General features: G+C 40.4%; 1 protein-coding gene across 1 annotated transcript; it reads right to left on the bottom strand.

Annotated features, from left to right (window-relative positions):
* Positions 1-11,397: 11,397 nt before the first annotated feature.
* LOC116358538 (transmembrane protein 275-like) lies at positions 11,398-12,284 on the bottom strand. Its single transcript, XM_031809658.1, has one exon. It carries the CDS (start codon positions 12,148-12,150, stop codon positions 11,539-11,541), a length of 612 nt encoding a protein of 203 aa, XP_031665518.1. The 5' UTR covers positions 12,151-12,284; the 3' UTR covers positions 11,398-11,538.
* Between the last annotated feature and the right edge of the window lie 2,460 nt (positions 12,285-14,744).

Here is a 14,744-nt window from a genome sequence, read left to right as displayed (position 1 = left end):
CCAGTTTACAATTGGCTCATTCATCTCCCTCCTCTCCCCTGTAACTATTCCCCAGGTCGTTGCTGCAAATGAGAATGTGTTCTCAGTCAACTTACCTGGTAAAATAATGGATTAAAAAAATTAAGTAGAAAGTTAAGTGACGTTGCCACAGATCTAATATGTTGACCTTTAGATTAGGCTACATTGAAATGCGTGAGTTTAGATAGAAGTAACCTATAGGCCTGATAGATATAAATATTGAAGTGGCTCAGATGTAGCCTAATGGCTTAATACTAGGTAGGTCTATCCTATTGCACATACATGAAAGTGGTGTCAATATTAAGCCTAATATTCTAGTTATTATATATAACATTGCACACTTTTTTAGGCTATTTACACACTGAGTATACAAAACATTAACAACACCTGCTCTTTCCATGACATAGACCAGGGCTGCCCAACCCTCTTCCTGAAGATCTACAGTCCTGTAGGTTTTCAATCCAACCCTAATATAGTGTATCTGATTCAGCTAGTTAAGGTCTTGTTGAGCAGCTAATTAGTAGAATCAGGTGTGTTAAATTAGGGTTGGAATGAAAATCCACAGGACTGTAGAACTCTGGGAATAGGGTTGGGCAGCCCTGACATAGACTGACCAGGTGAAAGCTATGATCCCTTATTGATGTCACTTTGTAAATCCACTTCAATCAGTGTAGCTGAAGGGAGGAGACAGGTTAAAGAAGGATTTTTAAGCCTTGAGGCATGGATTGTGTTTCTGCGACATTCAGAGGGTGAATGGGCAAGACAAAAGATTTAAGTGCCTTTGAACTGAGTGTTAGTAGGTGCCAGGCGCACCAGTTTGTGTCAAGAACTGCAACTCTGCTGAGTTTTTCATGCTCAACAGTTTCCATTCTGTATCAAGAATGGTCCACCACCCAAAGGACATACAGCCAATTTGACACGTAGGAAGCATTGGAGTCATCATTGGCCAGCATCCCTGTGGAATGCTTTCGACACCTTGTAGAGTCCATGCCCCGACGAATGAGGTGCTATTTCATATTAGGAAGGTGTTCTTAATGTTTGGAATACTCAGTGTATATTCAACTGTGAAGTTTTCGGCTGTCACAGAAAGACAGATTAACATCTTCATTGCATATTTAGCGGAGATTGTCGGTGTGTAACATGATTTGGGAGGACAAACAGTGATTTAACGATGCATTTAGCTGTGGTATGAGGCAGGCGTTAGATTATGAGCGAATTCAAGTGCAACGTTAGTAAAGGTGGTTTTGGGAAACGGCTCAAATGTTAAGATGCAATTAATTTAGCCTTAAAGCTGCAATATGTAGCTTTTTGGGTGACCTAACCTAATTCACATAGAAATGATTTATAGATCTATCGTTCTCAGAATACAAGTCTAAGAAGTGGTACATCTTTCCTATACTATTTCTATGCTTTCCGTTCTTAAATTCCGTTTTTGTATTTTTTTTAAACTTTCGGTTTAGTACACCATGCAAATAGCAAAAAAAGTTTTTGTTTATGGAAAATATATATTCCCAGAAGTTTAGATCATACAATGATTCTCTACACAATGACTGCTTGTTTTGTCACATAAAATGAAATTAGGCAAACATTTTAGCAACCAGGAAATGGCGGAGCGATTTCTGCGTACAGTATTCTACCTTTAAAAGATGCTTTTGGGAAACCGGACCCAGGCTCTTTTGGAGCCTCAATCTGCCTTAATTGCTTTGCAGAAAGCCTTCACTGAACTGAAATTGGTTCTTAATGCAGGTAAAACTATATGTTCTCCAAATCACGTAAAAATCTATCTGGTGATTTATGCATATGCACATTGGATGTTGCCTTCATTAATCGTGTCCCCGCTAATACATATTTGGGAATCTGGTTTGACGAAAAGCTATCTTTCAAAAAGCATGTTGATTAGTTGGTTACAAATTATAAGAATAAAAAATTTGCTTTTTTTAGGAACAGGTCATGCCTTTCATTTAATAGCAGAAAACAAATCATTAAATTGACATAACGGTTATAGACTATGGAGATGGTCTATATGAATGCAGCTGCCACTGTATTGAAGCCATTGGACACAGTTTAATCATAGCTCACTGCGCTTGTTACAGGTGATATGTTCAGTACACCTCAGTGCATTCTGTAACAGAAAGTAGGCTAGCCCTCTTTGGAATCTCGTAGATCTTTTTGCCCTCCTGCATAAACGTCTGCTGTACCTTACTTCATTGTTAACTTATAGACAGACGTACGCGATATCAGACCCAGTCTCGGGGATGGCTAACTCTAGAGATCCCTTCAATCTCCACTGAGTTAAGTAAGTCTGCTTTTAGTCTTTTTGCACCTTGTGTGGAAAAATCTCAAACATTTGATGAATTGGTGTCTCTAGGGTAGGGGTAGGCAACCCTGTTCTGGGAGAGCAGCAGATACTGCAGGATTTTGTCCCATCTAGGCACCCCACCTGACCGTCTGAGCTTATTGATCAGTGCAGTGATTGTCTAAATACAACACACTTGGTCTTCCAGGTCAGTTAAATCCAACACATGAAGTTCCTGCGGCTCTCTCCAAGACCCAGGTTGCTTGCTCTAGGGCAAAAGGCTGATTACCTCTTTACTGAATAATGCATTTTTTTATGAATGTGTTTTGCTTTTAGTGTATTCATGTGAATATTGATGTAATAATAGATTACATTTGTAAAGCCCTTTTCATTATAAAGAATAATCTCAAAGAGCATAAAACAAATACAATTATAAAATGTATACAACTAGACCGGGCAAATGACACAAAGAACCCAGTTGATGCTCCAAGGGACAAGGACACCATGGAGCACAGCTATCAACGGAAACCTTCCTAAAGAGAAAGGTCGTTAGGCCCTATTTAAAGGAGCCCAGAGTCTATGGTGCCTTTAGGTGGTCCAGGAAGGCATTCCAGAGGCTGGGGTCATGATGTGTATGATTGATGTGTATATTTATGTGTTTTGCAGGGCTCATCTGAGAAAAAAAAGACAGTGTTCCTAATTCTATGGGCAATTCTTGCATGGAGATATTGTTCTATACTTTTCTGGAATCTTGCTGAAATTGATGTGTCACAATGTCACTATGGGAGCATCATCGTGTTTACTGTTGAAGTAGTAGCATGTTGGTTTCAGTTGACATTCAGTAGAAACAGTTTACTGGCAAATAATAAGTATTTTTGCTCACCAGTCATGGAAATCCTCTGCTCTCTTATTAGATGTCCAGGCATGCTTTCCCTCTCGGAGGGTCGATTCTATTTGCCAACCTGTTTCATTAAGGGTGACTCTCTGCAGACGCGGTCTCAGCCTCTTGATCTTCTACATCATCTACATGATAGGAATGATCCTGGTGTTTGGTGTGGCCCCTTTGGTGGTTAGTCTGTTCAGTGTGTTCAGTCTAATCAAGCAGGTGAGGAAGTTCTGGAGGCAGTTCCTAAAGTTCATCAATAGGAGGAAGAGGAGAAAGGGCATGTGGTTGCCTCTACCAAACGACCAGCTCCCAAGTACAGCCAAGGTGCACAGACGTCGAGGTCAGAGGTGCCCTAGCATCTACAGTGGCCCCATCTCTGTGCTGCACCTGAACCAGACAGAGGACCAAGACACTAAGGAAGAGGCTAGACCAGGACACACAGCTGGAACAAAGACACGTTCACAGACCAAGACACAGCAAGCGACTGGACAGGAAGGGTCTGACAAGGATGTGAACCAGAATGGACATGAAGATGTCTCTACCTCGAGGAACCCAAAAGCCAGTCTGAAAAGAGACATCATTCCACAGACAACCAGCCATCCAAGCAGAAGCAAGAACAGATGCAGCCGCAGGAACCAATGAAGTGCAAACAACCACCGCCTGTGCTTCCATCAAAGGAATATTTATTGCTATCTTTTTATTTCAAAGAAACTCATGCAGTTTACTGCAAACAAACTCTTTCTCTTTGTGATCCTTTTTATATGAACATATTTTTATTTTTTTTAATTCACAAGTATCACATGTATTGTTATCAAATTAAGTAAATAAAAATCACAAATAATACATTGTTAAAGATGCTGTCAAAACAGAATACATTTTCAAACATCTTGACACTACACATTTACAACAAGTTCTCTCCCTGGACATGTAAATCACGCTCATATCATCCCTCAAACTATGACTTTCTCTTTTCCTTAGGGGAGGTTGTTCCCATATTATATAAATGACTTTACAAAGACATTACCCTCTTTTTGATATTAACATGGAAACGTGTCGTGCAAAATTTGCTGCATGGCACTTTTGTTTTCAAAACAAATGACAATTTAGGACAAATATTGGGGAATTTAAAAAAAGACAAGTTGAAAATATCATCCTGCTGCGATACAAACTGATTTCTCCTGACAATGTCATCGCACATTAAAATAGCCCTAATTTGTTTGATCCTGAGATCTCAGTTTAAGGCAGCATTACTTTCAAAGTGAATCTGGGATACTGTAGGTGTCTATGTTCAGCCTGGTCTCAAAGACTAGACGTAACATAATTCCGGGACACTCAAATTAGTATAAGTTATGTTTGGTATGGTTACATAAGACAGAAAGTTACTTAAGGCAAAAACCAAGTAGGGTGGTTGGTCGGGGTGGGTGTTAGTGGTGCGTGAGTAAGCTGTTTGTTCAGCCGCACCTACCCGCAATTGCAAATAACCCATCCACAAACACCTGACTATGTGATAAGGTGAAAACCTGATGGCTGCACCCAACCCTAACCAACTAATATGCTGCTGAAGGCTACAATCAGATGGCGGAACTATAATTTGGCAGGTGGTGCAGATTCTTTTGGCCTGATTTAGATGTTTTGGTTTATAATTTAACATTTTGTTAGACAACTTGTCTATAAATAGATACATGCAGCTTCTCTTCTGTCATTATATGTTGCCCTAGAATAAACCCTTGCTCACTAGAATGTCATAAATCGCTAGAATGAATGTTTCAATCTAGTTGACATTGGTAGTTCTCTGTCATCTCTGCTTCTTTTGCGGTTGAAAGCGTTTAGGGACCGGCAAAATAAAACAGGAAAGACTGTCTGTAACATTTTCAAATTACATCAGTTTGACCATTTGTAAGGAAATAGAAATCTGTGAAAATGAACCAACATGTTTCTGATAAGATTTCAGTTCAGCTTGGGTACATATTTTATGTGGTTGAATTACTATCCGTTTTTATGATACTGATCAAGCTAGCACCTGTAGAGGTGCTATCTAAAATGTGCATTCACATTTTTTCAAGATGCAGAAAGACAGAAATCATATTTCTCCACTCCTGTTCCCGTGTAAACATTATACACTACATTTGGTGTATAATTCTACTGCAATAAATGCTTAATTCTGCAGGAGTTAATATTAAAGGCTATGTGAGAGGTTATAGACCTAGAGTTAGTGTCCAAACCCATCTAATCAGTAGGCTACTGTTCCCTTGACATGCCACGGGCCTATTTGAAGTCCCCATCTTGTGACTTTCAAGTTTGCATAGCGCCTCAATCGTTACACATAACATCTGGCACTGCTATCATCCTCTTTTACCACATCAACAAATCTTTCCCAAACATGAGTTCTGGCCCTCCTTTCTCCATTTCGCAGCTCTTATCTTTTTTAATTAAATTCAGACGTTGCCCCTTTTGCCTTCGTTCCCAAAAGCAATTTGGCAATTAGCGTGTAGGATATTTGCCGTGTGTACAGTTAAGCCTAAGCTTTAGGGCCTACGCACTAATGCCAGATAACCTAAAATAATTACAGAAAAACCTCAAATGTAGCCTATATATATAAATGACATAAGAATGATAAATGTATGGATTTAAGGTATTGTTTTTTCTTTATTAAAATTTGCCTGCCACCCACCCGCCCTTCATCCACACAATATTTCACGGCCTATCCCACCAGCCCTGAAGATATATAACCTTGGGGACTGCAGGTTATGAGTCAACCCATGCATCACTAGTAGGTGTTTAGCAAACCAAAGGTTTTGTGTCAAATCTTATCATAGACAACTTTAGAATTTTTGCTAATTAGCAACTTCTTAGCATTTTAGCTAACCCTTCCCCTAACACATAGCCTTTAACCTGACTCCTAACCTTAACCCCTTGCCTAGCTAATATTAGTGTTAGCCACCTAGCTAACATTAGCCATAACGAATTGCAATTCACAACATATTGTATGAATTGTAATTCATAACATATCATACTAAAAGGATGGACATCCACAATGGAATAGATACCATGGGAAAGGTAACATATCATACTAATTGGAGTGTCCCAGATTTATATATACACACACTATCTACCACTATCTGTCTAGATTGCTATGTTTGGACACTTCAACAGAGAATCGGTGGAGTAACTGTCAGATCATCAGGGGGGCCAAATCATTCTGTATAGAAAGTTTTTTTAAATTCAACCTTTTGAATAAATATTATATACGGTTGCATCTTGGTTTGAGCCCCATGTTGGAAACAGAGCTATAGTGAATATAATGTTGTTGGTAAGCTTATACAGTGAGGTTTAGAAAGAAATGTGTTGGTTAATGATGAATGCTAGTAGGGCACATGTGCAAATACTATTCATTCCTTTTTTTAAGCGTAGTGTTGATAGCGTTTTCCTTTGTAAACACAATGGCTGTTTATGTATTCTGTCCAAGTGGCAGTGAGTGCTGTGAAAACCCAATTGGCTCTAATATGAAGCTCTTTATAGTAGGCCCATGGGGAGTGGTAAAAACAAGAACATAATAGTCACACAGTAAATGCAGGCGAGATTTCCACTCAGTGATACTATGAACACTCCGTGGATGCTGCCATGTTCCTCCAATATACTCACCCTATGAACCCAACACATACAGTGTACATTGTATATTATACATCATACGTTTTCACCGAGGAAACCATTTTGGAAAACTTAATGCGAAGAAAGTAACGTTAGTCCTCTGTTGCTGATCCTTTCAGCTGAGATTATATTGCAAAGGAACCGTGTGACCCCATAATAATAAATGCCTTTTAGCAGATTCCTTAATCCAAAGAGATTTACAGTCATGCATACTCAATCGAACCCATGACCATATGTTATTTGCATTTAATTTAAGACCAAAGCAGCACATACTGTAATGCCAAACCAAACTTAACTATAGGAATTGAAATTATGGCATTAAACTAGTTGCAATTTCGTGTCAAATCTTTCAGTTCCGGCAACAACAAAAAAGGTTGCTTCAGAATAATGGGCTGAAATGTCGAGCACAGAGGTCCAGACGGTCAAAAAAAAAGGAACACATCGCTTTGTGTGTTACCCCTCAGGAATGCCACAGAGAAAACACTTAAATTCTCTCATTCTGATCTCCAGTTAGAAACCACTTACAATAATTCCCCATGGATGTTAAGAGAGGGAGCTGAAGAGAACAGCTCTGAGGTAGGAACATCAATTCCAACAGAACCATCATCCACGTTCTTTCAACATTGGATTGGATGTTAATTACTGGTTGGTTGCTGCACAAAACAAAAACAAAATCGCCGTTAATAGCTTGTCATAAATATGAAAAATGGCACCTCAAAATATTTCTAGACATAGGACTGGCACAATTACGGTATAACCGACGGTTATGGATGAAGAACGTCATGAACATAAAATAACTGCCATAACCGTAAAAAAATATATATAAATATATACAATACCAGTCAAAAGTTTGGACACACCTACTCATTCAAGGGTTTTTCTTTATTTTTTAGAATAATAGTAAAGACATCAAAACTATGAAATAACACATATGGAATCATGTAGTAACCAACAAAAAAATGTGTTAAAAATATCAAAATATACTTTTGATTTTTCAAAGCAGCCACCCTTTGCCTTGTTGACAGCTTTGCACGCTCTTGGCATTCCATCAACTACAGTGGCAAGAAAAAGTATTTGAACCCTTTGGAATTACCTGGATTTCTGCATAAATTTGACATAAAATTCAATCTGATCTAAGTCACAACAATAGACAAACAGTGTGTTTAAACTAATAAATACACAAATTATGGTATTTTTCTTGTCTATATTGAAAACATCATTTAAATAGTCACAGTGTAGGTTGGAAAAAGTATGTGAAACCCTAGGCTAATGACTTCTCCAAAATCTAATTGGAGTCGGGAGTCAGCTAACCTGGAGTCCAATCAATGAGATGAGATTGGAGATGTTGGTTAGAGCTGCCTTGCCCTATAAAAAAACTCACAAAATGTTGAGTTTGCTATTCACAAGAAGCATTGCCTGATGTGAACCATGCCTCGAACAAAACAGATGTCAGAAGACCTAAGATTAAGATTTGTTGACTTGCATAAAGCTGGAAAGGGTTACAAAAGTATCTCTAATGGCCTCGATGTTCATCAGTTGACGGTAAGACAAATTGTCTGTAAAAGGAGAAAGTTCAGCACTGTTGCTACTCTCCGTAGAGTGGCCGTCCTGCAAAGATGACCACAACAGCACAGCACAGAATGCTCAATGAGGTTAAGAATCCTAGAGTGTCAGCTAAAGACGTACAGAAATCTCTGGAACATGCTAACATCTAACATTTCTGCACGTCTGAAGTTGGCAAAAGAACACATGGATGTTCCACAGTGCTACTGGCAAAATATTCTGTGGACAGATGAAACTAAAGTTGTGTTGTTTGGAAGGAACACACAACACTATGTGTGAAAAAAAAGAAGGCACAGCACACCAACATCAAAACCTCATCCCAACTGTAAAGTATGGTGGATGGAGCATTGTGGTTTGGGGCTACTTTGTTGCCTCAGGGCCTGGACAGATTGCGATCATCGACGGAAAAATGAATTCCCAAGTTTCTCAATACATTTTGCAGGAGAATGTAAGGCTATCTGTTCGCCAATTGATGCTCAACAGAAGTTAGGTGAAGCAACAGAACAACAACCCATTAGACAGAAGTAAATCAACAACAGAATGGCTTGAACAGAAGAAAATACGCCTTCTGGAGTGACTCAGTCAGTCCTGACCTCAACCCGATTGAGATGCTGTGGCATGACCTCAGAGCGGATCACACCAGACATCCCAAGAATATTGTGGAACTGAAACAGTTCTGTAAAGAGGAATGGTCCAAAATTCCTCCTGACCACTGTGCAGGTCTGATCCACAAGTACAGAAAATGTTTGTTTGAGGTTTTTGCTGCCAAAGGAGTGTCAACCAGTTATAAATCCAAGGGTTCAGATACTTTTTCCACCCTGCACTGTGAATGTTTACACGATGTGTTCAATAACGACATGAAAAAATATAATTGTGTGTTATTAATTTAAGCAGACTGTGTTTGTCTATTGTTGTGACTTAGATGAAGATCAGATAAAAATTGTATGACCAACTTATGCAGAAATCCAGGTAATTCTAAAGGGTTCACTTACTTTCTTCCCAATGTAGCTTCACCTGGAATGCTTTTCCAAAAAGTCTTGAAGGAGTTCCCACATATGCTGAGCACTTGTTGGCTGCTTTTCCTTCACTCTGCAGTCCATTTCATCCCAAATCATCTCAATTGGGTTGATGTCGGGTGATTGTGGAGGCCTGGTCATCTGATGCAACACTCCATCACTCTCCTTCTTGATCAAATAGCCCTTACACAGCCTAGAGGTGTGTTGGGTCATTGTCCTGTTGAAAAACAAATGATAAGCGCAAACCAGATGGGATGGCGTATCACTGCAGAATGCTGTGGTAGCCATACTGGTTAAGTGTGCCTTGAATTCTAAATAAATGTACCAGTACCACCATTAAAGCACCCCCACACCTCCTCCTCCATGCTTCTCAGTGGGAACCACACATGCGGAGATCATCCGTTCACCTACTCTGCGCCTCACAAAAGACACGGCAGTTGGAACCAAAGATCTCAATTTTGGACTCATCAGACCAATGGACAGATTTCACTGGTCTAATGTCTATTGCTCATGTTTCTTGGCCCAAGCAAGTCTCTTATTGTTATTGGTGTCCTTTAGTGGTGGTTTCTTTGCAGCAATTTGACCATGAAGGCCTGATTCTCCTCTGAACAGTTGATGTTGAGATGTGTCTGTTACTTGAACTATGTGAAGCATTTATTTGGGCTGCAATTTCTGAGGCTGGTAACTCTATTGAACTTATCCTCTGCAGAGGTAACTCTGGGTCTTCCTTTCCTGTAGCGGTCCTCATGAGAGCCAGTTTCATCATAGTGCTTGATGTATTTTGCGACTGCACTTGAAAACACTGCACTTGGAGTTTTCCGGATTGACTGACCATCATTTCTTAAAGTAATGATGGACTGTCGTTTCCCAAATAGGGCTACCAACCCTATATTGTCACAAGACAACTGATTGGCTCAAACACATTAAGGAGGAAAGACATTCCACTATTTAACAACCAAGCCTGTTAATTGAAATGCATTCCACGTGACTATCTCAAAGCTGGTTGAGATAATGTCAAGAGGGTAAAAAGCTGTCATCAAGGCTCCCGAGTGGTGCAGCAGTCTATGGCACTGCATCTCAGTGCTAGAGGTGTCACTACAGACCCTGGGGTCGGGGTTAGGGTTTAGCCGGGATATCCCGTCATTGTAAATAAAAGTTGACTCGCCTACTTAAATAAAGGTTAAATTAAAAAAAAATAAAAGGCAAAGGGTGCACCGCCCTGCCCTATGGGACTCCCAATCCCAGCCGGTTGTGATACAGCCTGGAATCAAACCAGGGTCTGTACTTTGAAGATTAAATATATTTTGATTTTGATTTGTTTAACACTTTTTTGGTTGCTAGGAGTTTTTTTGGTTGCTAGGATTCCTTATGTGTTATTTCATACTTTTGATGTCTTCACTATTATTCTAAAATGTAGAAAATAGCTCTAAAAAAAGGGAAAACCCTGAAATGAGTATGTGTGTCCAAACTTACACCGACACAATTATTCTACATTGTAGAATAATAGTGAAGAATCAAAACTATTAAATAACACATATGGAATCATGTAGTAACTAAAAAAAAGAGTGTTCAATATATTTTAAATTAGAGTTTATTCAAAGTAGCCACCCTTAGCCTTGACAGCTTTGCACACCCTTGGCATTCGCTACCTGCCTTAATGCATAGTGCCAACTGTAAAGTTTGGTGGATGGGAGGTCTGGGGCTGTTTTTCATGGTTAGGCCCCTTAGTTCCAGTGATGGGAAATCTTAACGGTACAGCATACAATGACATTCTAGACGATTCTGTGCTTCCAACTTTGTGGCAACAGTTTGGGGAAGGCCCTTTCCTGTTTCAGCATGACAATGCCCCCATGCACAAAGCGAGGTCCATACAGAAATGGTTTGTCAAGATCGGTGTGGAAGAACTTGACTGACCTTTTAGCAACATGAAATGTATAATTATTTATTAAATTTTTTTGCTTTTCGAATGATTATTACTGAGACCGTACTCACTTGGCTGGCCAATTACCGTCATCCAAAATTCCATGACCGTCACAGCCCACATTTACATAGTTTTGCATCAGTCCCCTGGGGCAGGAGGCTCATGCTACAATGTGTTAATCAGGGGAGTGCTAGGTGGCCACATCATCACGTGGCAGGTTGAGCCTCACAGCCCCTCCCCCTGCCGAGGAGGCGGAATAGCATGCCGTGGCGGAGGTGGGGCCATTGGTCTCCATGGTGAAGAGCTTGAAGGCCCCTGGGGGTGCGGGGTCAGGAGAAGCATCCCGCTCGGGGCTGGATGCCCGGGATGACCCAGGTGAGGCTGAGGGGCTGAGCTGTACTGCTGTCGTGTCCTGCAATGTGTGCTCACTCGTCTCAATCTCAAACGTCACTCCCCCGGCTAAACCTCCACGCCCCATCATCCCCATGCTCCTTCCGCCCACCTTAGACCTCCGGGAGCCCTGGGCAGGGGGCAGGCGGCTGCAGACACAGCACGCCCCGAAGAAAGAGAAGGCCACCAGAAGCAGGATGGGCCCTATGATGATGGGAGGGTTGGTAGAGGGCACCATGGTGCTGAAGGCAAACGCCCCCACCAGGGTGATGTTGATGCCTGCCAGCATGATGCACAAGCCACACGCGCAGCACAGCGCCGGGGAGGGCAGGCCATGGGGGCGGGATACCCTCTTCTTCGGTTCCTTGTTCTTGGGCCCAGGAGTGCTGGAGCTCCTGTCAGTGATGACCATCTCTTCTTTTGCACCGCAAGGCTGCCTTTTCTCTCCCTCTCTCTCCCCTTCTCTCTCTATCCTTCAGCCAGGACTATTCCCCTTGGCAACAGACCACCGACGGAGGCCATGGCTGTGCTGACTGATTGTTCACAGTGTAAAAGCACCTGAATCAGAGCAGGAAATAAAATGTAAAACTGATTAAGTTACATGTGTTTTCAGCTATATCAGATTTTGATTTAGAGTAGGGAAAAAAATAAAGGACAAGGACACTGGAAAGGAGCATTCGGAACTCATGTTCAATGATGGTGTAATTCATACCCCACAGTGTTTCAATAATTGTAGTTTATATAATGACATTATGATGATAATTCTAGCCTTGGTTTGAACACTAAAACACAATTAAAATACTATCAAGAGACCCGTCAAGGGCCCTTGGTCAGGAAGCTCACGTCGTGCTTAACTTAACTCGGTCTCTGGCTCATACAACACTGAATACTCCCCTGCAACTCCTCCAGTCCACTGCACATTACAGTATAGCAGTATAGTAAACAAAATCATTTCAAACCTTAATTAGGCTACATTGGGACAAGATCACATATGCTTCTCTATGAATGCGTGTAAATACTTGGAAACAGCTAAAAACAAAAATGAAATAACTTTGAACTGATTCATCCTAAATTAAAATCACTTTGAGATAATATTCTGGTGATTTTACAGTCCTATGTCCAACAACAAACGTTTAAATAAATAAAATGGTTTTTGCTCAGAAAACTTGGGGGGCCAAATAGAATCACCAACAGGGCACCTATTGGGAAACCCTGGCCTATCTACATTTGTATTTACATTTGAGCCATTTACCTATACAATTTTGATCATAACCAATGACTGAGTAAATACATTATGACTTGTCTGGTGAAGTATCTTACATAGATATACAATATTATATGTAAACTTACTGAACAGTGACTGCATTCATTCATGTCAGGCTTGTAAGTGAATACGGTTTTAATTGCTGAGTAACAACCAGACAGACCCTTTTCATTCATCATCATACATACACCCCACCAAAATGAAATGAAAATCAGTCAAGTGCATAGACGGTTTTAGAATGTATTTTTTTAAACCTATGATTTCATACAGATTATGTTTGCTATTATCTATTGCCCCGAAAAATGAAATGGCATGTTTGGTGTAGCTGTATAGCCTATCTGAGCATTGGGCATTGTTGTAGAACGCGCCCAACAATAAAATAAAATATAATTGTATTCATAGTTGTACTGATCTGTTGCACATAACGTTTAAATTAACTGATTTCAGCGCTTCATCCTACCTTCTGTGCTGATATTCAGAATACCTGAAGATTCCTGAAGAATTACATCGCCAACACGCATTTTCAATCCGAATAACATTCGCACATGGATGGTCAGGTTGGAACTACTTGTAGACGCCGAAGGGTTGATTTTCAGATTGATCATATCATAGTGAGCCATTCAATCAATATGAAATGTCACAACAATGGCCAGTCAACGTAGTGCAGTGCATCTGTGGGAGAGGCTTATTCAGGTAAAGTTATTGGTCTTGACATATGTTGTCCACGTGACTGTGCAGTCGGATACATGACGCCTATACAATTATAGGATACATAAAACTCTTAGTACACAAGATTATGTCCATTTCAATAGCAGCATTGTTCACAATGTAGCCTACATAAGACCTGTCTAATTATCGTAATATTCTTTGCTCAAGAAGGTGGTGCTCTTTAGAGAAAAACATCGGTGCGTTTCCATAATCCCGACAGTTTTGTGAATGACAACGCTCATGTTTTTGACGGGTAGGTTATGTAAGGTTTCTGCGATGGATCCAATCTTTAAAAAGCACTTAGATCTAGTTTTCTCAGTGCTTGAGACGTCCTACCTCTCCTCACTGGGTAGCACAATATAATATGTGCTTCTACACTTGCACTGCTTGCTGTTTGGGGTTTTAGGCTGGGTTTCTGTACAGCACTTTGAGATATCAGCTGATGTAAGAAGGGATATATAAATACATTTGATTTGATTTGACTATGATTGATAACGAGTATCTTGCCTCCATACAACACCATGATATTCACCGCTCCCCTTGGTGTTGTGGAGAAGGGGAGGGGGGGCGACGATGACGGTTGACAGATCCCGGTCCTAAAACAAGCTATTCAAAGCTAATACCGCATTGAACATATTGCAAGTAGGCTAGCCATACTTTTTTTGAGCACCTTGATACTGCATGATCTGTTTGTGTTCGAGCCAACTCCATTGCTTATTGTTGTTTGGCATGACAATGAGCGACAAGGAGTTGGCAAGATAGTACAAACAGACTGGCATTCGGGCTATAAACACATGGGAATAAACCATTCTTCTTTCAAGCATTTGAAATTCGAAACTAGCTACATCTGAAAAACATATGCTCCCTGGAGCGGCAATCATCTTTCAATGCCTACAATGGAATGGAAACACAGTAATTTCCAAGTATTTGCATTGTTATTCAGTGAAAAGGCCACTGTAAAGGAAAAGTCCTGCATTTGAAATTAGTTGTAATTATGTCAAATGTTGCCTTACTGAAACGTATATTCATTCGAG

This window comes from Oncorhynchus kisutch, linkage group LG30, assembly GCF_002021735.2.
Source record: "Oncorhynchus kisutch isolate 150728-3 linkage group LG30, Okis_V2, whole genome shotgun sequence".
In the NCBI taxonomy this organism is placed as follows: Eukaryota; Metazoa; Chordata; class Actinopteri; order Salmoniformes; family Salmonidae; genus Oncorhynchus; species Oncorhynchus kisutch.
Note: the sequence above shows the minus strand (reverse complement) of the source record. Positions and strands in the feature narration are given on the sequence as shown.

Excerpts from the sequence above, each read along its gene's own strand:
- LOC116358538 (XM_031809658.1), bottom strand. The coding sequence starts at position 12,150 with ATGGTCATCACTGACAGGAGCTCCAGCACTCCTGGGCCCAAGAACAAG.